General features: G+C 40.8%; 2 protein-coding genes across 2 annotated transcripts; both read left to right on the plus strand.

The window, feature by feature from the left end:
* The first annotated feature begins 8,134 nt into the window (after positions 1-8,134).
* Positions 8,135-14,563, plus strand: LOC143296099 (putative RNA-binding protein EIF1AD). The gene is made up of 5 exons (XM_076607871.1): positions 8,135-8,155; positions 10,509-10,648; positions 11,566-11,674; positions 12,528-12,636; positions 13,341-14,563. The coding sequence occupies exons 2-5, from the start codon at positions 10,565-10,567 to the stop codon at positions 13,603-13,605; spliced, it is 567 nt and encodes a 188-aa protein (XP_076463986.1). The 5' UTR covers positions 8,135-8,155; positions 10,509-10,564; the 3' UTR covers positions 13,606-14,563.
* A 5,164-nt stretch (positions 14,564-19,727) lies between these two features.
* LOC143296063 (putative RNA-binding protein EIF1AD) lies at positions 19,728-25,851 on the plus strand. Its single transcript, XM_076607815.1, has 5 exons — positions 19,728-19,880; positions 21,345-21,484; positions 22,877-22,985; positions 23,829-23,937; positions 24,652-25,851. The coding sequence occupies exons 2-5, from the start codon at positions 21,401-21,403 to the stop codon at positions 24,914-24,916; spliced, it is 567 nt and encodes a 188-aa protein (XP_076463930.1). The 5' UTR covers positions 19,728-19,880; positions 21,345-21,400; the 3' UTR covers positions 24,917-25,851.
* The last annotated feature ends 1,922 nt before the right edge of the window (positions 25,852-27,773 follow it).

Consider the following 27,773-nt stretch of genomic DNA (forward strand, 5'->3'; position numbering starts at 1 on the left):
CTGTGTTTGGAGAAAAAGTGGTGCAAATAGTGTGGAGCAAAACAAAGTTCCTTCACAGACAGCTAAAACATACAGAGTTTAAAACCTTCAAATCTGATTTTAAATGTTCACTTCTCTCAAGAATAACTTTAACATCCACGGAGGGACATGAAATGACTCGTTGAAATGACTGAACAATAAACGTTCTTTCCACATATGACAGCGACACCATTTGTCAGAAAAAAGGCAAAAACATGTATTCTTAATTTTTTTGTTGTAAGAAATGACATATATATAATACTGAAGAAGAGAAGCTCAATACACCACAAAGTGTCGTATTAACAGATAAGGACATCTGATATATGTTGGGCACATCTTGCAAAGTTTGTTTCAGTTTGTTGCTGTCCAACATATGTGTTCCATCTGTTTCTCAGAAAATATGACGAACCTTGAACTGGACACAATGTAAGATATAAAGATGAAAGAAAATGGGGGGTTAATGACGAGCCACTCTGTGCAGTCCTGAAAGGAGAAACTGTCTACTTCCTGCTCATATCTACATTCGCTTACCTCAGCCTCATGCCTATACAGCTCAAACACGTGCATTTTAACACGCACCCACATTGAGATATTAAAACAAGTTTTGCATTTTCAGGTACATCCCTGTGGTACTCACTCCCTGTACACATACAAATGAGCAGTTCTCTGCATACTTTGAAGTCCAATCTCCATACATATCTTCAGTCCTTCCCACCATACATGACTCAGATATCAAAGCAACTGTTGGTAGTAACAATGAGAGCATTTATATGTCTAACATATTGGATCCGTTTTTATTGTTTCTCCTTGTTCTTTTTTATGTCCTATGTTCTTTTCATTCACTTTTTGTTTGCTTGTTTGATTTCTTTCATTTTCTTCTATTTCGTGTGCATGCATGAATTTATTCATTTCATTCCATCATGATGGTGACAATAGCTGTTGTATAAGTGATATTAGTGATGGTAGTAGCCATTTAAGTATTAATTACAACTGTCGTAGATGGATTTGATGATAATGTGGCTTTAGTCATCCGGTTGTCAATATTGATGACACATTTCTCTCTCTCTCTCTCTCTCTCTCTCTCTCTCTCTCTCTCTCTCTCTCATCCTTTTGTCCAACTGTGTGTGTGTGTGTGTGTGTGTCTGTTCTTTATCATATTCTTTCTGCAGGACTTTTCCCCCTCTCTTTTTAATTCTCTCTTTCTCCCCTTTTCATTAAATATATATGTGCTATTGAAACTGATGTAGATTAGCAAGGACAGGTTGGAAGAATGGGCCATGCCCAAAATCTTAATCCTTGAATAAAAAAAGTTTAGAGTTCTGAGTTCAGTGTTCCGCTGACTGGGCGATTGACTGGCTTTGGAAAGCGTGTGTTGTGATGTTGTTACCAAGTCATGGTGGGAGGTAGTTCAGTCACGCGCCGTTCATGTGACCTGGAACTCGGCTGTTTTCTTCTTGTTAGCTCTCTTATTTCCTTTCTAAGTATGGATTAACCACCCCCTCCGCCTTTGTGTGTGTGTGTGTATGTGTATTCTTAGCATTTTGTTAAATCTGTGTAAAAGAAAGAAACAGTATTTTTCAGAACTTAGCTTGAGATGATTTTCAATAATCTGTAACAGTCACAGTAACAGTCCTTTTCTTCCTTTCTGTCTTTTTTTAGAATATTTTTTTAATTCTTTTTATTTTTAAAGATATTTCCATGTAGCGGCCAGTGTTGATACCCACTGCTGTCGCTAACTTGAAACTCAACATTCTTCTGTTTGTTTTTTGCTTTTCACATACACCTTTTTTTTTCTTTCTGACATTGCGAACACCACTCTCCACCTGACCTCTCCATGTGCCAGGAAATGCCCTGTTTCCCCATCACACTCCCGCTCCCAGAACAAAACGTATTTCAGAGAGAGCAGACAGTCCATGGGACGTAACTCGTGCTGTCAACAGGAACAAAGCACCAAGGGTTACCTCCATGAACCAAATCAGTTGCACCACATCTGACGGTAAAGTCTCAACACCAAACACACGGCTGTTGGAGCGGGTGAGCCGCTGCCACAGGGGAACACTATCTGAGCCTGAAACAGACAGACCTGATTATCCGTAAAGCGGGACTGTACGACCCATGGATACACCCCCAACCCCCCACCCCGCACCAACCCCCCGTGTCTAACTCAGTGAAGCATGGCTTACGTCAGTGCGGGGAGAATATTCCAAACAGTGAAATTCCGTGTTGGATGTGGTGATGGCTCGGGATCCTGTCAGATTTTCTTAATTTTTGTTAAAAAAAGAAAAAAAAAGGGATTCAAACCAGGGGAAAATAACCAGCCCGTTACAGTTTTCTCGATTTATTAACGAGCTTGCCACTGATCGACGGCCGAAAACATGGTGCCCAGCTTTACAGTTAACATCTTTTCGAATTGTTTATCCAGTTGCGGTTTGCTGACGATGTAGCTTTGATCTAATTTACTGCTCTTGGACTACAGCATCAGTTGACTTTGCTAGCAATGAAAGGATGCAGACTCTTAATTTTACAGATACATTTAGACTAGTAAATCGAACATTGTTCGACTGAACAGTCGAACGTATACATTAAGTCGAGAAAGATGGGTTTTACAAAGGTACGGAGACAAAGATTGTCAATGCTTTCATCTACCTAGGAATCCGTCTCAGCACTTGGCTTTCATTTTCTTTCTCTCCAAACTGATAGATATACAACCAAGGCAAACTGAGCTGAAATTTTTTAAACATTACACCGTTTGGCTTCAGTTGTCAAGGGGTGCGGCAAACGACTGGCTAACTATATATAGCCTGTTTCTGCGTGAATACAATTAAAGACGAACAAACTGAGTGTTGCGGTTATAAGGTCGGAATCAGTGAAAGAGTCAAAGAATGTAGACTGAGATATTTCACTAGTGATGAACCTTACTTCGTCATGTGTTCAAAGAATTTTTTTTTAAATCAACAAAATCGAGACATTGTCATTCGATTCAGGCTTGGCACTGACCACAACAAAAACAAAACAACCACTGTGACCACAAAAAAAAAAAGAAAAAAAAAAGAAAGAAAGAAAAGAAAAAGGAAAAAAAAGAAAGAACCCGCTTTTCATCTGACTCTGGGCATTGACACACTGGCACGGGAATACTACATGGTGTCTATGGTCCAGGGTAGATTTATCATGTCCCACAAGTTAAATCAGGTGTGAATGTTCACACAGCTTAAATGATGAAACGAATTTTCTGCCGTTGTAGTAACCGTGGCGACAGCAACTAGTGACTTAAGACACTGACAAATATTTTAGAAAGGAAACTGAGTGTGGATAAACCCAAAATACACGCCTTCACGGTTTTGTGTGATGTCTAACATTGACTGATGAACACAGTAAAATATAGTTACCATAGTTCAAGGCTGTGAAGGGGGCCGCGGGACTCCGGGGAAACTGATCTGTCACATCGAGTCAATCAACGGTACAACGTCATAAAATTGATCAATTCCTTGCATTTATAGACGTCATTGGATTTATGTTGCTACTGTTGCACTGGATTGTTAGCGAAACAGTATTTTGAATCGATTATGCAGATAGTTAAAACGACACGGCCGTGATGTTTGAATCATGAGTACCTATCTGTCGCTCGGGCTAAGTTGTCACGGCAGTCTTCAATCTTTCCGAGTCACTTTAACTGGGCTGTCTGAGATGTGAGGGACTGAATGGGGGAAACGTTTTTTCCACTTGGTGATACGAGCATGTTGCTTACATCATTATAACAATTTGAATCCTCAGCCAGTCAGTGAATTCTCCCCTTTTTTTAACCTGACTTGTTCACATCTGACAAAACCAACACTGATACCACACACACACACTTACACACAGCAGCCACACACACACACACACACACACACACACACACACACACACACACACCGTGACGGCACACACGCACACGCACACACACACGCACACTCACACACACACACATTACACTCACACACACCGTCACTGACACGCACGCAAGCACAGCCGACACATAAATACACACATACATACCGGCGGCACATTCACACACACACACGCGCGCGCGCGCGCGCTACACACATGCACGCCCGCAGGCACACTAGCGCGTGTATGCAAAAATTTTATTGTTTCTGTCCGATTCAGTTATGTCACAAGTTAAGCGCAAAAACACGTTATCTACTGATACAATCACACACACACACACACACACACACACACTGACACACACTTCACTTGTGTGACGTTTGAGGCCCCTTACATGAGGCCTGTTGTCGTTACTGTACATTTTGCAACATGTGTGGCTGGTGTATGGAGCTAATTAGTATTGTGTCTTAACCAACTTAATCTTGACATTCTGGTGAGTACAAAGTCGACAATATTTTTCCAGCGACAATCGAGTCGATTCTTAAAGGAGTTGAAGGAAGGTGCAATTACGACGTCAGTTGTTTGGCAAACTGTTCTCAAAGAACCCTGTTTGAGAAAAAAATAAAGAAAGAAAGAAAAAAGAAGAAGAAGAAAAAGAAGAAAAAAAATCCTCTCACGATAAGCATGTGTCAGTTTTTCTGGAGTTTAAAGCTGTGACCTCGTAGGTCTTTTCCGCAGGCAAGCTCGAACTTGGGCAGTTTTCCGTCGTCACGACGCGCTGCCTTCAGTTGAAGCAGAAACAGACCCCACTTAAAACACACTGGTACACACACACACACACACACACACACACACATATACTCATATTCATACATACACATACACGTGCGCACGTGTGAACGCTCACACTCACATACATACACCGCATAAACAGACTAATACATAGTACACACACATACAAGCACACACGCCCGGGCGCACTCTCGCACATGCACGAAAATAACCCGCGTACATAAACAATCGATCATATACTCACACGTGTACGCTCATACACACACACGCACATACACACACACATACACACACACACACACAGTGTACACAATAACAGTAACTATACAATCATGGAGGAACTGTCCTACCACAGACTACCTTCACTGAACGATCAGCATGATCAGCAGGTGACACTGCCCACCCTCCCTTAATCCCTGGTGTTGACCATCACTGCAGTGAAGATACCAACATGACAGTGATTACCTGAAACAAACAAGAGATTGACAATCTCGCTTTCTGTGGGGAAGCCTCGAGCCTCCAAATATGGTTTGCTTCAAACTGGCTGGTCTTTACTTTCAACACAGTTTTATACAATCTGCTCCTCAGATCGCTGGCGGGTGCTGTCCCTGAAGACAAAGGGCAAGTTCCATCAGTGTCTCACAGACACACAGGTGTCGTATCACATGCTGACTGTGATCAATTAAGATCTGTTTGTAGATACTTTCTGATGCTCCTATCCACTCCCTAGCACGCACGCACACACACACACACACACAACACACACACCACACCACTTATATATACACTCGCACGGGCGAGCGCGTATGCACAGACATACAACACACAGTGAAGCACTCGCGGGCGCACAATTTACCACACGCACGTAAATAAACACAGAACACAAACACCCGACCATACACTCACACGTGTACAGCACACACACACACACACACACAGTGTACACAATAGCGATAACTATACAATCATGGAAGAACTGTCCTACCACTGACTACCTTCACTAAACATCAGGCAGTGATTCAGCAGGTAAACCTCCTTTTATTCCCCTGTAGTTGACTATCACTGCAGTGAAGATACCAACAGTGACAGTGATTACCTGAAACAAACAAGAGATTAGCAATCTCGCTTTCTGTATGAAAGCTCTGAGGCCACCAACTATAGTTGCTTCCAACTGGCTGGTTATTTTTAGGCGTCTTTGGACACAATTTTGATTGACTAAAAGCTTGACCAATTCCCGACAAGCTGTAGGCGTCAGAATGTTGCTATAAAAAGAGCCTCTGTAAACTTCTTCTCAACTCCAACCGAACAAATTTGACCTTAAGGGTGTAGACGCCAATTAGTCGTTAAACTCCAACAAGGAAACGTCTTCACAAATGCAGTTGCGTTGTGATTGCGGTCGATCATCAGCAAAAGGTAAGCGAGAACTGATTTTCATTTCATGTCTCTCAACATACAGAAGTGCATTTGTGTGTGTGTGTTGTGGTGTGTGTGTGGTGTGTGTGTGTGTGTGTGTGTGTGTTAGCATAGGCTGTCCTGAACTAAGACGGCATTAAAAAGTGTGTATAATTTAACTCTCCGAAACGAAGATTCACAAACTTCATTACTTTGTGCATCCATGTTGGTAATTTTTATGTTATACAAAGCTTTGGCTGTGCCAACTTCTAGACAAATCTGATTCTCGAACCAAGAAAAAGAATCGGAGAAGATCGTTTAGGCTTTAGTACAACCTGTCTGACCCAAAGAATCTCAAGTCAGGAAGAAAAAGGAAAAAAAGAAACAAAAACAAAAATTAAAAAAGAAACAAAAATTAAACTAACCCCACAATGTGGTTATGCTGTAGTTGCAGGTCTTTCATCATGTATTTCTACATCTCTTTTTTCCATGGGGGCTCATATGTTCCATCCACTTTTTTAGCACAGGTGTTTTTACGGGGGCCATGATGTTTTGTGCTTTCAGGGGGTTTTGCACTGTTTCTTTGCCCTCATGTTGCTTATACCCCGTTTTTTACTTTTTCCCCATTTTTCCCTTAATGTTTCATTTAAAAAATTTGGGTTTTTACACGGGTGTTGCAGGGTTTCATTATTTTTATTTTCTTAAAAGGGGGTGCACACTGTTTTTAAAACGCAGGTTTTATTTTTTCTAACACCTGGGTTTTTTTTCACTTTTTTTTTAATTTTTAAAACGTTTTTTGTTTTTTTCATTTTTTGGGGTTTGTTTTTTTTTGGGGGGTTTTTTCGTGTTTGATCCCATGTTTTTACTGTTTGGGTGTTTTTACATGCACAGTGTCTTTACCCAAGGTTGAACGTGTTTTTGTATACTTTTTTTCTACCGTTTTTTCTGTTTGCACTTTTTTTTTCTGTTTCAAACCGTTGTTCGTGTTTGCACATGTGTTTTATTTTCTTTCTCTACACGTTGTTCATTTTTGCACGTGTTTTTTGTTCTGTCTCTATACTTTGTTCGTGTCTGCACGTGTTTTTTTCTGTCTCTATGCTTGTTCATGTCTGAACGTGTGTTGTTGTTGTTTTCTGGTTTCTTACGCGTTGGTTCGTGTTTGCACGTGTTTTTGTTTTTTGCTTTGTTTTTTTTGTTGTTTTTGTCTCTACCGTTGTTGGTGATTGGCACGTGTGTTTTTGTCTCTACGCGTTGTTGGTGTTTGCACGTGTGTTTTTCTGTCTCTACGCAATGTTCGTGTTTGCGGCACGAGTGTTCTTTTCTGTTTCCGAACGTGTATGCACATGGTTATGGGGTTTTTTTTATGTCTGTACGCGTTGTTCGTGTTTACACATGTGTTTTTTCTGTTTTCCACGAGTCGCTCGTGTTTGCACATGTATGGTTACATATTTCTACGCATTGTCTGTGTTGCACGTTTTTTCAGTGTGTGTGTTTTGTTACTCGGTTTCTACTGTCACGTATTTGCACAGGTGTTTCTAAATGTTCCTATGCGTTGTTTTTGGTTACCTGTGTCATTGTGTAGACCTTTGTTACTGCCATGTTCATGTTGTGCGTTTTATACCACTTGTCTGTCTGACTTCCCTCATGCTGTGATCTTTTTTTTTTTCTTTTTTCTTTTGTCTCCTGTGCAGGCATTAGGTTTCGTGTCCTTCATTTATGGAGCTGCACATGCTTTTCACTGTTTGTGAACGGTTTGTCTTCTTGCCTGTTTTTTTTTTCCCAACGGTTTCTGGTGTAACATGTATGGATTTGTCCGAACGCAGTGACGCTCCGTTGAGTAACTGAACAGTAGAAAAACACACATCGATACTAGTTTCACTCGTTTTGCTGTAAAAAGTCATTTATTTTGGGAGTGACGTACCTTGTTCACTGGGCTTCCGGTACATTGCAAGGGTCTATTCATTGTTGTGAAGAGGACTGTTACTTGTGCGTCTTGTTCAATCCCGTGTTTACCAACAGCAGAGGATAGACAAGGAAATAGTCAAGGATAGCCTCCCAAGTCGTTCGCTCAGCAGTTTCATTTGTGGTAAGACTTAAGAGACCATTTGTGACGACTCAAACGTTTCACCGTACCTCCGTCCTCGTGGGTTTTGTACTGTTGTACTTGTAGACCCCCCCTTTTTCTTTCTTGGTGGCTCACACGTGTGTTTCGTTTGTGTTCACACGTGAGATTGCGTTTGCAGTGTCCACATTTCTTCCCCTGTGTTCTTTCCATTTAGTTTCGTTCCAAAGAAGGAAAAAGATGTAAATTGGTTACTGACATTGTAGAATATATATATATATATATATATATTATATATATATTTTTTTACATTGTTATCAACCAATTTATAACTCGCTTTCCATATTCTAAATGATAAAGAGCAGGGGAAGAAAAGTGGATATTGCCAATTTTGTCAAAATTTAACACTGTGTTTTGATTGTTTGTGTATACTCTTTCTTAAGAAAAGAACAGAAAAAAGATTCAGTAATTTTTTTTTTTTTTTTTTTTTTTTTTTTAATGTCTCAAAAGAGGTTTTCCCCCACTTGAGTAAATTTTCAGTTGTCTCATTTAATTGGTGCACACCTTGCATCTCATAACCCGACTTTATGGGTATTACACTTCCCAAAGAAATACTCAGAAATTTGCACTGTTTACTAATTAAGTTAAATCTCTTTTCAAATTTAGCCTCATGTATATTATGTTGTTTTTTTTATGAAGTAGCAGAGCGTTGACCCACGATGGATACAAAGCTCAGTGCTTAGTGGAGATCCTGACAAAAATGTCACGGAACTACATCAGTAATATTTACATATAATAATTAAGGTAGAAGTTCATCGGTAGATTTTAAAAAAAAATAGTGGGAGTTCCTTGGTAGTTTTGGTGGGAGATTTGGCAAATATAGAGTCAGGAGGAGGTGTTGAGGGTCACGAGACCAGTCTGTGGATCAAGAGTTTGATTCCTGGTTGGACTTTTCTGTACACGGTTCTATCAGCCATTAGTGACAAGTTCATGCAGGACAGCAGCGAAAGCAAACTCAAGAATCAAGAAAGGTCCGCATATACTTTTATTGACTGAAAATTTAATGTGACATCCGTTAATTATTCAGGACCGGTGTTGAGCTGTTGGGTGCACATCGATCGAGGATCAATGCCCAGCGCCAGCCTTTTTTTTTTTTTTTTTTTTTTTTTTTTTTTTACATCATGTTTGATGAAGGCAGCTTTGGATTTGTGTGCCCTCCTCAGAATGTGGGTTACACAGACCCACAATGTACAGAATGTGGAGCAGTGCTAAATTGACACAAATGTGGTCTAGCTCAGAAAGATCTATGATGTTGAGATTGTGACCATGGGTCTGAAAAATTCACAACACTTGAATATGTGGGTAGTTCTAGTACTGTAGTTGTAATACTAATAGCATGTAGTTGTAATACTAATAATGCAATATCATGATATACTTAAGGTCTTCCTGTACTTTTTTGTTTTTGAAAAAAAAGAAAAAAGACAAAAAAACACCAATTATTGATTCATTACCCTTTCAGTGCCAAGCCTATTTTGTGCCTAGTGCGAACTAATTTGCCAAAGGATGTTTTGTTAGTGAGTGTAATACTAATAACTAAAATGAAAGTTTCAGCTTGGAAACTTTAAGTGTGTGTGTGTATATATTCTCTACTTTTCTTAAGGAAAATGAACACAATATCACATTGTGACAATTTCACGTCAAATATAATGATCTTGTGATAGGAGAGTTCCTGCAGTAACATGGAATGAAATTTCAAATCAGGGGAACTTTTTTGGCATACCTGAAGGGGATGGAAACATCCATGCTGGGGCTTTCAAGCCAAAGATTTAATTACTTTACTACTATAGTTTTTTTTTTCTCTTGTCAATACCTCTGCCCCCCTCCCATCACTCAAAAAAAAAACAAAAAAAACACACAAAAAAAGCATCATACCCCAAATGATATGTAAACAAAAAGAAGTGAAAAGGAAGAAGGAAAAAAGTCTTCTCATCTGGCCTGCACAAAATTTTTGAAAGTTTTTTGTTTTGTTTTTTTAACTTGAAGATTAAAAATAAAAGTCAAACATATTGAAGTATTCATTTTGTTATTTTTGTAATGAATGACCCATGTGTGCCAAAAATGTTAAAGTAATGGTGTAGTTGTAAGTGTTAAACATGAACTTAAAAGATGTGTATGAACAGGTTCTGACAATGATACCAAAATATGCCTGAACTACCTAGTTAAGCCCTTCAGCTCTCTCCACTTCCTCTACACCAGCCCTATAATTTTTCATATCCTATGTGACAATGTTTAATCTAAGTAACATTGGTAACTAGAAATCTATTATCAATTGTCCATGCTTCAAGCTGTTGTAACAATGTAGTTTGTATATTTGCAGGTATTTTGTGGTCATCAGACAAGGTTTCTGAAATTGCCTGTGGCACAGAACTCACCATGTCCAGGATTACCAAGAGGAAGTATGTGATGCAGGAAGTGATGGAATTTGTGTTGCCTTCTGAGAATCAGCAGGTAGTGAAGGTATGTGCTGTCTTTATCAAGTCCACTCTTTCCTCAATATTTTGAAAGTACTAAAACTAGTGAAAGTAGTTATTATTTTCTCAGACACATGGTTCATAGAGCTATTCATTTGGTGCAAAGGTTAAAATTGCTACTTGAGGAAACCAGATAGAACTTTAAATGTTTTTAGTTAAACAGATTTCAGGATTTGGTCTATTGGAGTGTTATTCATGATACTGTGGTTGGCCCTGATATGACTAGTAATAGTAGTATACATATGGGAATCATCTGAACCTGAGACTGAGAGATAGACATCAACAAATAAGCATGATGGCTGCAGTGTTTCTGTTTGTCAGGAACTGTACTGAAACATTTTGTGTATACATACTGTAATCCCATTCCCAGTCTTATTGTTTTAGCCGTTAGCACTAGCAGACTCTATATTACCATTATTAGGAAGCTGATATGGTGCCTAAACATACCTGTTCAATTTGCCAGTGATGGAGTTCATTTACAACCCCTTCCCCTTCCAGTTGTCAATCCATGATGTTAACAGTAGAGTGGGGTCCTATTGGTAATATGCCAAGCTGAGCTAGTCATTTGGATGACGATTAAATGAGGTCCTGTGTGCAGCCTGCACTCAGTGCATGTAAAAGAGACCACAGAACTGAAAAGGTACATTTCTGTAGAAACATCCCCTGGTAGATAAACAAGCACAAGCATTGTTGCAAAAAGAAAAAATAGGGGTGGTGGGGCTTGGGGTGGTGGGGCGGCTTGGGGTGGTGGGGTTGGGGTGGTGGGGCGGCTTGGGGTGGGGGGGCTTGGGGTGGTGGGGCTTGGGGTGGTGCTGGACAATGGTGTCACACTCTGGTCAGGGAGAGCAGCCCCAATTCCACAGTCACCAAAGTTTAGCAGTCCAGTTTATTTTGATTGTGCAGGTCACAGGAGGCAGGGGAAACAATCTCCATGAGGTTATTGATGCCAAGAACCAGACTTTCCTCGTCAGCATGCCTTGCAAGTTTCGTAAGAACGTCTGGGTTAAACGAGGTGAGTACTTTTACTTTTCTGGAAATTGAAGTAAGTTTCTTTACATGTGAAAAGAGAGGGGTTGCATTGGGTGAGGAGTGCACACAAAATAGAGTTAACCAGCCTGTGCATGGTTTTTATTTTGTGTGTGTGTGTGTATGTGTGTGTGTGTGTGTGTGTGTGTGTGTGCCTATTTCTGATCTTTTCATGATTGACTGAATAATGGTGACATCCATCTAATGATCTGTATATATAACTGTCACATATTTTTTTTTATAAACCTGTTAATAATTTCTTCCCAGTCAAAGTACATTTAGAGGCTAGCACTGCAAGCTCCTTTACTCAATTTGGACCATAGTTTTCAAGATCTCTGTTAAAACCCAAATTGTGTAAATGTTCAGAAAGTGATATATATTTACTTTTCACGCCAAGGTCAATGTAGGATACCCTCTGAATGTGTTCATATCCAACTATCATATAACTTTACCAGTATTATTATAAATCTTATAAAGAGAATGTAAGTTTTGATTTTTCACTATACTCCATTTATATACTTTTTTGTAATTATCAAAGCTGTATATCACTCTATGTGTGTAGTAGTAGTACTACTAGTACACATCTGTGCATGTGTAATTCCTGATATTTAATTAATTTGTTTTTCAGTTTAAAAGTACCCCACCCCCTCCCACCTCCAGTTGAATTTCTTTTACTTAGCCAGAAATGGAAAGAGAAGACTTTCTGTGTGCAGTGTTATGTGAGTTTAGCACAGAGAATTTGAAAACCTGTTTTTGTGTTGTAGAGGTCTGTAACTGGTCAGCTCTTTTACTGCCTCACTACTGTAATTGCACTGTGTCCCTGTCTTTTGTTTGTGCAGGCAGCTTTATCATCATTGATCCCATTGAGGAGGGGGACAAGGTGAAGGGGGAAATTGCCACCATTCTCTTCCAGGCACAGATTCACTACATCCAGGAAGAAGGACTCTGGTCAGTAACTTTGTGAGTCTGTTGTAAGGAATATTTATTCAACCAGTTCAGTGTCAGAGAATTTTTTTTAGAAAGTGCTCTCCCCTTGCCAGGGAATTTTTTGAGGATTCAGGTGTAATAAATCACAAAAAATTCTAGCACAAAAGCTATGGGTGGTACAGAAAGATTTTCAAAAAATTTCTAATGTGATGATGTGCATGTTAAAGCACACACACACACACACACACACACACACACACACACACACACACACACACACACAACCGTTGTTCATTGTACTATTTCCTTCAGGTCTGAAACATTGGAGCTTTTTGTTTGTTTGTTTGTTGTTGTTTTTTGGGGGGGTTGGGTGGGGGGTTCATTGCAATGTTCACTCTCCCATCTTCTTCATCATTCACATACATTTGTTTGTGATAGTTAGCTGTCTTTTCAGCTCAGCATGTTTGCTCTTGACATGTCGAGGAGAGTCATCGATTTTTACAGTTTTTGGTGACAAGTACTGTCTGTTCCAGAATAGTGAGCATGTTTGATTGAATAAAAGAGATAATTGTTTGATTTACTAGTTTTGACATGCCCCTCCTTTAGTTACAGTTAAAAAGTTTAACTGTTACAGTGTCAACGCTTTAAATTCCATCCCATTGGCATTATTCACAAGTTTAGTTATTAGTTACCTTGTCAGATATTTACTGTGTTTTCCTGTGCAGGCCTGAGGCCTTTGGACAGAGAGAGGCCAAATCCACCAACTACATTGATGAGGACATGATGCCACCATCGGATTCGGATGATGAGGACTTGGCCTCAAGGGTGTGGAATGCAAACAAAGGCAGTCAGCTTTATGAGGACCAGTCTTCAGATGAGGAAGAAAGTGAGGAGGAGGATGAAGTGGATGATGACGATGAGGAGGAGGAGGAAGGGGAGGAAGATGTTCTGGAGGAAGCGGGTGGTTCAGAAGAAAAGAGCCAGAGCTGATGCAGTGGGGTTGTGCCTTGTTTGTAGGTTTTCACCACGCCAGGTGATCTTTTTTTTTTTGTTTCTGTGAAAGTTGAATGTTGTACATACCTATTTTGCAGGATGTGGTAAGACTGCTGTGCCTACGTACAATTTATGTGCGTGCGTGTGTGTGTGTGTGTCAGTGTGTGTGTGTGTGTGTGTGATTTTACTTACGATTGTGTGTGTGTGTGTATGTATGTTCATATGTTCCTTGCGCGCACGTGTGCAAATGTGTGTGAGTGAATGTAAGTGTGACTGTGTATGCATAAATGCTTTGAGTTGACTTTGGGTTGCATGAGTGGCTGTGGGTGGACATGTGTGAATTCTGATATGTAGATTTTAAAAGGGCAGAGAACTAAGGACACAAAAACATTGTGCTAGTCAACTGACTCAGTTGTGATACATTTGCAGTCATGTGTGTGAGTGTGTGTGTGTGTGTGTGTGTTGTCAGTACAACATTAGTTCACCTGACAATAAATGGTTACTGTGTTGTACTGTGTGTGTGCTTGGCATACATTATGTTGTGGCTGTTTTTAGATTTCAAAATATTTTTTTTATGTATGTGTTTTGGTGAAATGATGCCATTATAATTTTACATTGTAATTTGTGTATTAATAGATTGGAGTTCCAATTGTTTCACCTCTTCCAGTCTGTGACTTAAGTACACTTATTCCAGTCAAATGAAAATGTCTTTTAATGATGCCATTGGTTTATGAAAATTTGAACAGACGAACTATGTCATCTGTTTAGTATGTTGTATGTTTATGCGCATGTTCTTGAGAGAGAGAGAGAGAGAGAGAGCACATTGGCAGCAATTTATCACAAACCTCAGAACCGATTTCAGTGCAGCTTGAAATGATGGTGACATGTATTGAACATGAATTGAAAAATCATTTCTACTGGTCTTTGACGCATTAAAGTCATGAGAGCAAGTAAATTGCCTGCATTGTTGTGTTTTAATGCATTTACTGTTTACAGGTGTTCTGTTTTAAGTTCTGAAAGCTCAGACCTTTGTGATTAAACTTGATTGAAGGTTAAGGTTACAGCAGGTATGTTTCAGTGTTACAATGTGACTGGTGGCTTCCAGCACACATTTAGGACTGGTTTTGATGCAGTTAGAATTGGTCATGGCTGAAGAACCTCAAAAGTAAGCTTGGTCATTTGGACGAGACAACAAAACCAAGGTCCTGCATGCTGCATGCTTTTAGCACACATTAAAAGAACCCACAACAATGAAGTAGTTGTCTCTGGCAAAATTCTGTAGAAAAAATGAAATGATCATAAAACGAATAGAGTCGCAGACAGAGAAAAGAGGAAAAAGGTGGTGCTGCACTGTGGCTATGCCCTTTCCCTGGGGAGAGCAGTACAAATGTCACACAGAACAATCAGGAACTGTCATCGGACAAGATGGTCATGTCATTTTTGTTTGTCATGGGGGAACTCTAGTCCGTGTTCATCAAAGTGGGCTGCGAAGAGTGAAAGAAGACACAAAACAAGAGAAAATAGCTCCAGTAGTTGAACATGATTCTCACTCTCAGTCCACTACATGTGACCAGTCCACTACATGTGCCCAAGAAAAAACAAAACAAAGAACAATAGTCACTGTACAAAATCTTGTCGCGAAGAAGAAAAAGGCAAAAAGAACACTTGTGTTGAAACAACATCAGATTTTGATACAGAATCAGAAAATGAGACAGATGAAATGAAGGAAAGCAACATTGACTTGAGTAAACTGGAACCCGGCCAAATGATTTCACATGAGCAAATGGATGACAGGAAAAGGATTTCTGCAGAAATACTGAACAAAGCGGGCAAATCGAGTGGGAGAAACAAAAACTGGTTTAATATCCAGTGCACAGAACCCGAAGAAAATGAAAGAGAAAGGATGTCAGTTGACTTGACCAAAGTAAACAAACAAGTTGTATCATCTGCAGAGCCTGAATCAGCAGCGTTTTGGGATCAAAATGACGATGTGATGATGTTAGAAGGGGTTTGTTTTGATGAAGCAAAACAAAAAGAATTAGAGAGCTGGAAAAGAAATCATGTCTACAAAGAAGTGGAAGATACTGGACAAAAATGTGTTTCAACACGATGGATTTGTACACTCAAGGAGTCGAAAGAAGGAGTCATCCCAAAAGCTAGGCTAGTAGCAAGAGGATTTGAAGAAATTGGAAATGAAGACATGCAGAAGGATTCACCCACTTGCACAAAAGAATCATTGAAAGTGATCCTCTCTATCTCTGCACACACACACACACACACACACACGGAAGCACAGCCGACACACACATACACACCGGCGGCACATTCACACACACACACACACACGCACGCACGGAAGCACAGCCGACACACACATACACACTGGCGGCACATTCACACACACACACACACACGCACGGAAGCACAGCCGACACGCACATACACACCGGCGGCACATTCACACACACAAACGCACACACACATGCACGCCCTCAGGCACACGTGCGCTTGTGTGGAAAAATGTTTATAGTTTCTGTCTTCAGTTATGTCATTAAGCGCAAAAACACATTATCCACTGATACAATCACACACACACACACACGCGTGCGCGCGCACACTGACACACACTTCACTTCACTTGTGTGACGTTTGAGGCCCCTTACATGAGGCCTGTTGTCGTTACTGTACATTTTGCAACATGCGTGGCTGGTGTATGGAGCTAATTAGTATTGTGTCTTAACCAACTTAATCTTGACATTCTGGTGAGTAGAAGATGGACAATTTTTTTCTAGTGACAATCGGGTCTTCTTCTTTTTCTTCTTCTGCGTTCGTGGGATTCAACTCCCATGTTCACTCGTATATACGCGAGTGGGCTTTTTACGTGTATGACCGTTTTTACCCCCGCCATATAGGCAGCCATACTCCGCTTTCGGGCGTGTGCATGCTGGGTATGTTCTCGTTTCCATAACCCACGGAACGCTGACATGGATTACAGGATCTTAAAAGAGTTGAAGGAAGGTGCAATTACGACGTTGTTGTTCTCGAACAACCCTGTTTGAAAAAATAAATTTTAAAAAAAATTATAGAAGAAGAAAAAAATCCCCTGACGTTAAGCATGTGTCGGTTTTTCTGGAGTTTAAAGCTGTGACCTCGTAGGTCTTTTCCGCAGGCAATCTCGAACTTGGGCAGTTTGACGTTGTCATGACGCGCTGCCTTCAGTTAAAGCAGAAACAGACCCCACTTAAAACACACTGGTACACACACACACACACACACACACGCACACACACTAACGCACGCACACACGTGCACATGCTCAATATACACGCGCGAACACACACACAAACAGTTACACATACCTTCAAAATAGATGCAGACATGCATACAGACGGGCAGAGTGCATGACGCTACACACACGTGCGCGCGCGCCTGCGCGCGTACACACGCACGCACGCACACACACACACACACACACACACTGATGTTCATACATACACATACACGTGCCGCGTGTGAACGCTCACACTCACATACATACACGCATAAACACACTAATGCATATATAGTACACACACACACACACACACACACACACACACACACACACACACACACACACACACACACACACACACACACACACACTCATCAGTATTCATACATACGTGCGCACGTGTGAACGCTCACACTCACATACATAAACACGCTAATACATAGTACACACGCACGCGCGAGTTCGTATGCACAGACATACAAGCACACACGTGGCTCGCGGGCGCACTTTCGCACATGCACGTAAATAAACACGTACATAAACAATCCATCATATACGTGGCTGACTCACACGTGCACGCTAACACACACACGGCACACACACACGGCACACACACACACACACACACACACACACACACACACACACACACACACACACACAGAGTTCCATCAGTGTCACATAGACAACACGGGTGTCGTATCACATGCAGACTGTGATCAATTAAGATCTGTTTGTAGAACTTTCTGATGCTCCTATCCACTCCCTTACACACACACACACACACACACACACACACACACACACACACACACACACACACACACACACACACACACACACACACACAGAGTGTACACAATAACAGTAACTATACAATCATGGAGGAACCACAGACTACCTTCACTGAACGATTAGAGTGATCAGCAGGTGACACTGCCCACCCTCCCTAATCCCCGGTGTTGACCATCACTGCAGTGAAGATACCAACAGTGACAGTGATTACCTGAAACAAACAAGAGATTAGCAATCTCGCTTTCAAACTGGCTGGTCTTTACTTTAAACACAGTTTTACACAATCTGCTCCTCAGATCGCTGGCCGGGTTGCTGTCCATGGAGGGAAAGGGCAAGTTCCATCAGTGTCACAGAGACAACACATGTGTCGTATCACATGCAGACTGTGATCAATTAAGATCTGTTTGTAGAACTTTCTGATACTCCTACCTACTTCCTTACACACACACACACACACACACACACACACACACACACACACACACACCACTTATATATACACACGCACGGGCGAGCGCGTATGCACAGACATACAAGCACACACTGAAGCGCTCGCGGGCGCACAAGTTACGCACACGCACGTAAATAAACACAAACACAAACACCCGACCATACACTCACATGTGTACGCTCACACACACACACACACACACACAGTGTACACAATAGTGATTACAATCATGGAAGAACTGTCCTACCACTGACAACCTTCGCTAAACGATCAGCAGTGATCAGCAGGTAAACCTCCTTTAATCCCCTGTGTTGACTATCACTGCAGTGAAGATACCAACAGTGACAGTGATTACCTGAAACAAACAAGAGATTAGCAATCTCGCTTTCTGTATTAAAGCTCTGAGCCACCAACTATAGTTTGCTTCCAACTGGCTGGTTATTTTTAGGCGTCTTTGGACACAGTTTTGATTGGACAAAAAACTTGACCAATTCCCGACAAGCTTACTGTAGCGGTCAGATGTTGCTATAAAAAGAGCCTCTTGTAAACTTTTTCACAAATTCAGTTGCGTTGTGATTGCGGTCGATCATCAGCAAACGGTAAGCAAGAATTGATTTTCATTTCATGTCTCTCAACATACAGAACGTGCATTTGTGTGTGTGTGTGTGTGTGTGTGTGTGTGTGTGTGTTTAGCATAGGGTGTCCTGAACTGAATGTTTTTTTCTGTTTCTACACGTTGTTCGTGTTTGAACGTGTGTTTTTCTGTTCTACGCATTGTTCGTGTCTGCACATGTGTTTTTTCTGTTCAGTTCTACGTGTTGGTTCGTGTTTGCACGTGTTTTGTTTTTTTGTTTTTTGTTTGTTTTTGACTCTACGCGTTGTTGGTGATTGCACGTGTGTTTTTCTGTCTCTACGCAATGTTCGTGTTTGCGGCACGAGTGTTCTTTTCTGTTTCCGAACGTGTTGTTCGTGTATGCACAGGTGTTATGTTTTTTTTATGTCTGTACGCGTTGTTCGTGTTTACACATGTGTTTTTTCTGTTTCCATGAGTCGCTCGTATTTGCACATGTATGGTTACCTATTTTTCTACGCATTGTCTGTGTTTACACGTTTTTTTGTTGTTGTTTTTGTGTGTGTGTGTGTGTGTGTGTGTGTGTGTGTGTGTGTGTGTGTGTGTGTGTGTGTGTGTGTTTATCGGTTTCTATGTCACGTATTTGTACATGTGTTTCTAAATGTTCCTATGCGTTGTTTTTGGGTTGCCTTTGTCATTGTATAGACCTTTGTTACTGCCATGTTCATGTTGTGCGTTTTACCACTTGTCTGTCTGACTTCCCTCATGGCTGTGATCTTTTTTTCTTTTTTCTCCTGTGCAGGCATTAGGTTTCGTGTCCTTCATTTATGGAGCTGCACATGCTTTTCAGTGTTTGTGAACGTTTGTCTTCTTGCCTGTTTTTTTTTCTTCCAACGTGTTTCTGGTGTAATGTGTATGGATTTGTCCGAGTTGAGTAACTGAACAGTAGAAAACACATCTATACTAGTTTACTCGTTTGCTGTTAAAAGTCATTTTATTTTGGAGTGACGTACCTTGGTTCACTGGGCTTCCGGTACATTGCAAGGGTCTGTTCATTGTTGTGAAGAGGACTGTCACTTGTGCGTCTTGTTCAATCCCCGTGTTTACCAACAGCAGAGGATAGACAGAGAAATAGTCAAGGATAGCCTCCCAGAGTCGTTCGCTCAGCAGTTTCATTTGTGGTAAGACTTAAGAGACCATTTGTGACGACTCAAACTTTCACCGTACCTCCGTCCTCGTGGGTTTTGTACAGTTGTACTTGTAGACCCATTATTTTTTTTTTTTTTTTTCTTGGTGGCTCACACGTGTGTTCGTTTGTGTTCACACGTGAGATTGCGTTGCAGTGTCCACATTTCTTCCCCTGTGTTCTTTCCATTTAGTTTCGTTCCAAAGAAGGAAAAAGATGTAAATTGGTTACTGACATTGTAGTATATATATATATATATATATATATATATATATATATATATATAATATAAGATACATATATAATATAATCAATACATATATATATATATATATATATATATATATATATATATACTACAATCACAATGTCAGTAATACATACATATATATATATATATATATATATATATATATATTACATTGTTATCAACCAATTTATAACTCGCTTTCCATATTCTAAATGATAAAGAGCAGGGGAAGAAAAGTGGACATTGCCAATTTTGTCAAAATTTAACACTGTGTTTTGATTGTTTGTGTATACTCTTTCTTAAGAAAAGAAAAGAAAAAAGATGAAGTAATTTTTTTAAATTTTTTATTATTTTTTTTTTTATGTCTCAAAAGATGTTTTCCCCAATTGAGTAAATTTTCAGTCGTCTCATTTAATTGGTGCACATCTTGCATCTCATAACCCGACTTTATGGGTATTACACTTCCCAAAGAAATACTCAGAAATTTGCACTGTTTACTAATTAAGTTAAATCTCTTTTCAAATTTAGCCTCATGTATATTATGTTGGGTTTTTTTATGAAGTAGCAGGGCGTTGACCCACGATGGATACAAAGCTCAGTGCTTAGTGGAGATCCTGACAAAAATGTCACAGAACTACATCAGTAATATTTACATATGATAATTAAGGTGGAAGTTCAGATTTAATTACTTTACTACTTTAGTTTTTTTTCTCTTGTCAATACCTCTGCCCCCCTCCCATCACTCAAAAAAAACAAAAAAAGCATCATACCCCAAATGATATGTAAACAAAAAGAAGTGAAAAGGAAGAAGGAAAAAAGTCTTCTCATCTGGCCTGCACAAAATTTTTTTTTTTTTTTTTTTTTTTAACTTGAAGATTAAAAATAAAAGTCAAACATATTGAAGTATTCATTTTGTTGTTTTTGTAATGAATGACCCATGTGTGCCAAAAATGTTAAAGTAATGGTGTAGTTGTAAGTGTTAAACATGAACTTAAAAGATGTATATGAACAGGTTCTGACAATGATACCAAAATATGCTTGAACTACCTAGTTAAGCCCTTCAGCTCTCTCCACTTCCTCTACACCAGCCCTATAATTTTTCATATCCTATGTGACAATGTTTAATCTAAGTAACATTGGTAACTAGAAATCTATTATCAATTGTCCATGCTTCAAGCTGTTGTAACAATGTAGTTTGTATATTTGCAGGTATTTTGTGGTCATCAGACAAGGTTTCTGAAATTGCCTGTGGCACAGAACTCACCATGTCCAGGATTACCAAGAGGAAGTATGTGATGCAGGAAGTGATGGAATTTGTGTTGCCTTCTGAGAATCAGCAGGTAGTGAAGGTATGTGCTGTCTTTATCAAGTCCACTCTTTCCTCAATATTTTGAAAGTACTGAAACTAGTGAAAGTAGTTATTATTTTCTCAGACACATGGTTCATAGAGCTATTCATTTGGTGCAAAGGTTAAAATTGCTACTTGAGGAAACCAGATAGAACTTTAAATGTTTTAAGTTAAACAGATTTCAGGATTTGGTCTATTGGAGTGTTATTCATGATACTGTGGTTGGCCCTGATATGACTAGTAATAGTAGTATACATATGGGAATCATCTGAACCTGAGACTGAGAGATAGACATCAACAAATAAGCATGATGGCAGCAGTGTTTCTGTTTGTCAGGAACTGTGCTGAAACATTTTGTGTATACATACTGTAATCCCATTCCCAGTCTTACTGTTTTAGCCGTTAGCACTAGCAGACTCTATATTACCATTATTAGGAAGCTGATATGGTGCCTAAAAATACCTGTTTAATTTGCCAGTGATGGAGTTCATTTACAACCCCTTCCCCTTCCAGTTGTCAATGCATGATGTTAACAGTAGAGTGGGGTCCTATTGGTAATATGCCAAGCTGAGCTAGTCATTTGGATGAGACGATTAAATGAGGTCCTGTGTGCAGCCTGCACTCAGTGCATGTAAAAGAGACCACAGCACTGAAAAGGTACATTTCTGTAGAAACATCCCCTGGTAGATAAACAAGCACAAGCATTGTTGCAAAAAGAAAAAATAGGGGTGGTGGGGCTTCGGGTGGTGGGGCGGCTTGGGGTGGTGGGGCTTGGGGTGGTGGGGCGGCTTGGGGTGGTGGGGCGGCTTGGGGTGGTGGGGCTTGGGGTGGTGGGGCGGCTTGGGGTGGTGGGGTGGTGGGGCGGCTTGGGGTGGTGGGGCTTGGGGTGGTGGGGCGGCTTGGGGTGGTGGGGCGGCTTGGGGTGGTGGGACGGCTTGGGGTGGTGGGGCGGCTTGGGGTGGTGGGGCGGCTTGGGGTGGTGGGGCGGCTTGGGGTGGTGGGGCTTGGGGTGGTGGGACGGCTTGGGGTGGTGGGGCGGCTTGGGGTGGTGGGGCGGCTTGGGGTGGTGGGGCGGCTTGGGGTGGTGGGGCTTGGGGTGGTGGGACGGCTTGGGGTGGTGGGGCTTGGGGTGGTGGGGCGGCTTGGGGGGGTGGGGCGGCTTGGGGTTGGGCGGCTTGGGGTGGGGCGGCTTGGGGTGGTGGGGCGGCTTGGGGTGGTGGGGTTGGGGTGGTGGGGCGGCTTGGGGTGGTGGGGCTTGGGGTGGTGGGGCGGCTTGGGGTGGTGGTGGGGCTTGGGGTGGTGCTGGACAATGGTGTCACACTCTGGTCAGGGAGAGCGGCCCCAATTCCACAGCCACCAAAGTTTAGCAGTCCAGTTTATTTTGATTGTGCAGGTCACAGGAGGCAGGGGAAACAATCTCCATGAGGTTATTGATGCCAAGAACCAGACTTTCCTCGTCAGCATGCCTTGCAAGTTTCGTAAGAACGTCTGGGTTAAACGAGGTGAGTACTTTTACTTTTCTGGAAATTGAAGTAAGTTTCTTTACATGTGAAAAGAGAGGGGTTGCATTGGGTGAGGAGTGCACACAAAATAGAGTTAACCAGCCTGTGCATGGTTTTTATTTTGTGTGTGTGTGTGTGTGTGTGTGTGTGTGTGTGTGCCTATTTCTGATCTTTTCATGATTGACTGAATAATGATGACATCCATCTAATGATCTGTATATATAACTGTCACATATTTTTTTTTATAAACCTGTTAATAATTTCTTCCCAGTCAAAGTACATTTAGAGGCTAGCACTGCAAGCTCCTTTACTCAATTTGGACCATAGTTTTCAAGATCTCTGTTAAAACCCAAATTGTGTAAATGTTCAGAAAGTGATATATATTTACTTTTCACGCCAAGGTCAATGTAGGATACCCTCTGAATGTGTTCATATCCAACTATCATATAACTTTACCAGTATTATTATAAATCTTATAAAGAGAATGTAAGTTTTGATTTTTCACTATACTCCATTTATATACTTTTTTGTAATTATCAAAGCTGTATATCACTCTATGTGTGTAGTAGTAGTACTACTAGTACACATCTGTGCATGTGTAATTCCTGATATTTAATTAATTTGTTTTTCAGTTTAAAAGTACCCCACCCCCTCCCACCTCCAGTTGAATTTCTTTTACTTAGCCAGAAATGGAAAGAGAAGACTTTCTGTGTGCAGTGTTATGTGAGTTTAGCACAGAGAATTTGAAAACCTGTTTTTGTGTTGTAGAGGTCTGTAACTGGTCAGCTCTTTTACTGCCTCACTACTGTAATTGCACTGTGTCCCTGTCTTTTGTTTGTGCAGGCAGCTTTATCATCATTGATCCCATTGAGGAGGGGAACAAGGTGAAGGGGGAAATTGCCACCATTCTCTTCCAGGCACAGATTCAGTACATCCAGGAAGAAGGACTCTGGTCAGTAACTTTGTGAGTCTGTTGTAAGGAATATTTATTCAACCAGTTCAGTGTCAGAGAATTTTTTTTAGAAAGTGCTCTCCCCTTGCCAGGGAATTTTTTGAGGATTCAGGTGTAATAAATCACAAAAAATTCTAGCACAAAAGCTATGGGTGGTACAGAAAGATTTTCAAAAAATTTCTAATGTGATGATGTGCATGTTAAAGCACACACACACACACACACACACACACACACACACACACACACACACACACACACACACACACACACACAACCGTTGTTCATTGTACTATTTCCTTCAGGTCTGAAACATTGGAGCTTTTTGTTTGTTGTTGGTTGGTTTTTTGGGGGGTTGGGTGGGGGGTTCATTGCAATGTTCACTCTCCCATCTTCTTCATCATTCACATACATTTGTTTGTGATAGTTAGCTGTCTTTTCAGCTCAGCATGTTTGCTCTTGACATGTCGAGGAGAGTCATCGATTTTTACAGTTTTTGGTGACAAGTACTGTCTGTTCCAGAATAGTGAGCATGTTTGATTGAATAAAAGAGATAATTGTTTGATTTACTAGTTTTGACATGCCCCTCCTTTAGTTACAGTTAAAAAGTTTAACTGTTACAGTGTCAACGCTTTAAATTCCATCCCATTGGCATTATTCACAAGTTTAGTTATTAGTTACCTTGTCAGATATTTACTGTGTTTTCCTGTGCAGGCCTGAGGCCTTTGGACAGAGAGAGGCCAAATCCACCAACTACATTGATGAGGACATGATGCCACCATCGGATTCGGATGATGAGGACTTGGCCTCAAGGGTGTGGAATGCAAACAAAGGCAGTCAGCTTTATGAGGACCAGTCTTCAGATGAGGAAGAAAGTGAGGAGGAGGATGAAGTGGATGATGACGATGAGGAGGAGGAGGAAGGGGAGGAAGATGTTCTGGAGGAAGCGGGTGGTTCAGAAGAAAAGAGCCAGAGCTGATGCAGTGGGGTTGTGCCTTGTTTGTAGGTTTTCACCACGCCTGGTGATCTTTTTTTTGGTTTCTGTGAAAGTTGAATGTTGTACATACCTATTTTGCAGGATGTGGTAAGACTGCTGTGCCTACGTACAATTTGTGTGTGTGTGTGTGTGTGTGAGATTTTACTTACGATTGTGTGTGTGTGTGTGTGTGTATGTATGTTCATATGTTCCTTGCGCGCACGTGTGCAAATGTGTGTGAGTGATTGTAAGTGTGACTGTGTATGCATAAATGCTTTAAGTTGACTTTGGGTTGCATGAGTGGCTGTGGGTGGACATGTGTGAATTCTGATATGTAGATTTTAAAAGGGCAGAGAACTAAGGACACAAAAACATTGTGCTAGTCAACTGACTCAGTTGTGATACATTTGCAATCGTGTATGTGTGTGTGTGTGTGTGTGTGTATGTGTATTGTCAGTAGAACATTTCACCTGACAATAAATGGTTACTGTGTTGTACTGTGTGTGTGCTTGGCATACATTATGTTGTGGCTGTTTTTAGATTTCAAAATATTTTTTTTATGTATGTGTTTTGGTGAAATGATGGCATTATAATTTTACATTGTAATTTGTGTATTAATAGATTGGAGTTCCAATTGTTTCACCTCTTCCAGTCTGTGACTTAAGTACACTTATTCCAGTCAAATGAAAATGTCTTTTAATGATGCCATTGGTTTATGAAAATTTGAACAGACGAACTATGTCATCTGTTTAGTATGTTGTATGTTTATGTGCATGTTCTTGAGAGAGAGAGAGAGAGAGAGCACATTGGCAGCAATTTATCACAAACCTCAGAACCGATTTCAGTGCAGCTTGAAATGATGGTGACATGTATTGAACATGAACTGAAAAATCATTTCTACTGGTCTTTGATGCATTAAAGTCATGAGAGCAAGTAAACTGCCTGCATTGTTGTGTTTTAATGCATTTACTGTTTACAGGTGTTCTGTTTTAAGTTCTGAAAGCTCAGACCTTTGTGATTAAACTTGATTGAAGGTTAAGGTGACAGCAGGTATGTTTCAGTGTTACAGTGTGACTGGCGACTTCAAGTTTAGGACTGGTTTTGATGCAGTTAGAATTGGTCATGGCTGAAGAACCTCAAAAGTAAGCTTGGTCATTTGGATGAGACAACAAAACCAAGGTCCTGCATGCTGCATGCTTTTAGCACACATTAAAAGAACCCACAACAATGAAGTAGTTGTCTCTGGCAAAATTCTGTAGAAAAAATGAAATGATCATAAAACGAATAGAGTCGCAGACAGAGAAAAGAGGAAAAAAAGTGGTGCTGCACTGTGGCTATGCCCTTTCCCTGGGGAGAGCAGTACAAATGTCACACAGAACAATCAGGAACTGTCATCGGACAAGATGGTCATGTCATTTTTGTTTGTCATGGGGGAACTCTAGTCCGTGTTCATCAAAGTGGGCAGCGAAGAGTGAAAGAAGACACAAAACAAGAGAAAATAGCTCCAGTAGTTGAACATGATTCTCACTCTCAGTCCACTACATGTGACCAGTCCACTACATGTGCCCAAGAAAAAACAAAACAAAGAACAATAGTCACTGTACAAAATCTTGTCGCGAAGAAGAAAAAGGCAAAAAGAACACTTGTGCTGAAACAACATCAGATTTTGATACAGAATCAGAAACTGAGACAGATGAAATGAAGGAAAGCAACATTGACTTGAGTAAACTGAAACCCGGCCAAATGATTTCACATGAGCATATGGATGACAGGAAAAGGATTTCTGCAGAAATACTGAACAAAGCTGGCAAATCGAGTGGGAGAAACAAAAACTGGTTTAATATCCAGTGCACAGAACCCGAAGAATATGAAAGAGAAAGGATGTCAGTTGACTTGACCAAAGTAAACAAACAAGTTGTATCATCTGCAGAGCCTGAATCAGCAGCGTTTTGGGATCAAAATGACGATGTGATGATGTTAGAAGGGGTTTGTTTTGATGAAGCAAAACAAAAAGAATTAGAGAGCTGGAAAAGAAATCATGTCTACAAAGAAGTGGAAGATACTGGACAAAAATGTGTTTCAACACGATGGATTTGTACACTCAAGGAGTCGAAAGAAGGAGTCATCCCAAAAGCTAGGCTAGTAGCAAGAGGATTTGAAGAAATTGGAAATGAAGACATGCAGAAGGATTCACCCACTTGCACAAAAGAATCATTGAAAGTGATCCTCTCTATCTTTGCAAACACACACTCTCACACACACACACGCACGCACGGAAGCACAGCCGACACACACATACACACCGGCGGCACATTCACACACACACACACACACACACACGGAAGCACAGCCGACACACACATACACACCGGCGGCACATTCACACACAAACGCACACACACATGCACGCCCTCAGGCACACGTGCGCTTGTGTGGAAAAATGTTTATAGTTTCTGTCTTCAGTTATGTCATTAAGCGCAAAAACACATTATCCACTGATACAATCACACACACACGCGCGCGTGCGCGCGCGCACACTGACACACACTTCACTTCACTTGTGTGACGTTTGAGGCCCCTTACATGAGGCCTGTTGTCGTTACTGTACATTTTGCAACATGCGTGGCTGGTGTATGGAGCTAATTAGTATAGTGTCTTAACCAACTTAATCTTGACATTCTGGTGAGTACAAGGTGGACAATTTTTTTCTAGTGACAATCGAGTCTTCTTCTTTTTCTTCTTCTGCGTTCGTGGGCTTCAACTCCCACGTTCACTCGTATATACGCGAGTGGGCTTTTTACGTGTATGACCGTTTTTACCCCGCCATATAGGCAGCCATACTCCGCTTTCGGGGGTGTGC

This window comes from Babylonia areolata, chromosome 21 (genome assembly GCF_041734735.1).
Source record: "Babylonia areolata isolate BAREFJ2019XMU chromosome 21, ASM4173473v1, whole genome shotgun sequence".
NCBI lineage: Eukaryota > Metazoa > Mollusca > Gastropoda > Neogastropoda > Buccinidae > Babylonia > Babylonia areolata.

Bases quoted from the DNA above. Each gene is read 5' to 3' on its own strand.
- LOC143296099 (XM_076607871.1), top strand. From the start codon at position 10,565: ATGTCCAGGATTACCAAGAGGAAGTATGTGATGCAGGAAGTGATGGAA. The intron at 11,675-12,527 runs GTGAGTACTTTT...TTGTTTGTGCAG, and splicing joins GAACGTCTGGGTTAAACGAG to GCAGCTTTATCATCATTGAT. The intron at 12,637-13,340 runs GTCAGTAACTTT...TTTCCTGTGCAG, and splicing joins ATCCAGGAAGAAGGACTCTG to GCCTGAGGCCTTTGGACAGA.
- LOC143296063 (XM_076607815.1), top strand. From the start codon at position 21,401: ATGTCCAGGATTACCAAGAGGAAGTATGTGATGCAGGAAGTGATGGAA. The intron at 22,986-23,828 runs GTGAGTACTTTT...TTGTTTGTGCAG, and splicing joins GAACGTCTGGGTTAAACGAG to GCAGCTTTATCATCATTGAT. The intron at 23,938-24,651 runs GTCAGTAACTTT...TTTCCTGTGCAG, and splicing joins ATCCAGGAAGAAGGACTCTG to GCCTGAGGCCTTTGGACAGA.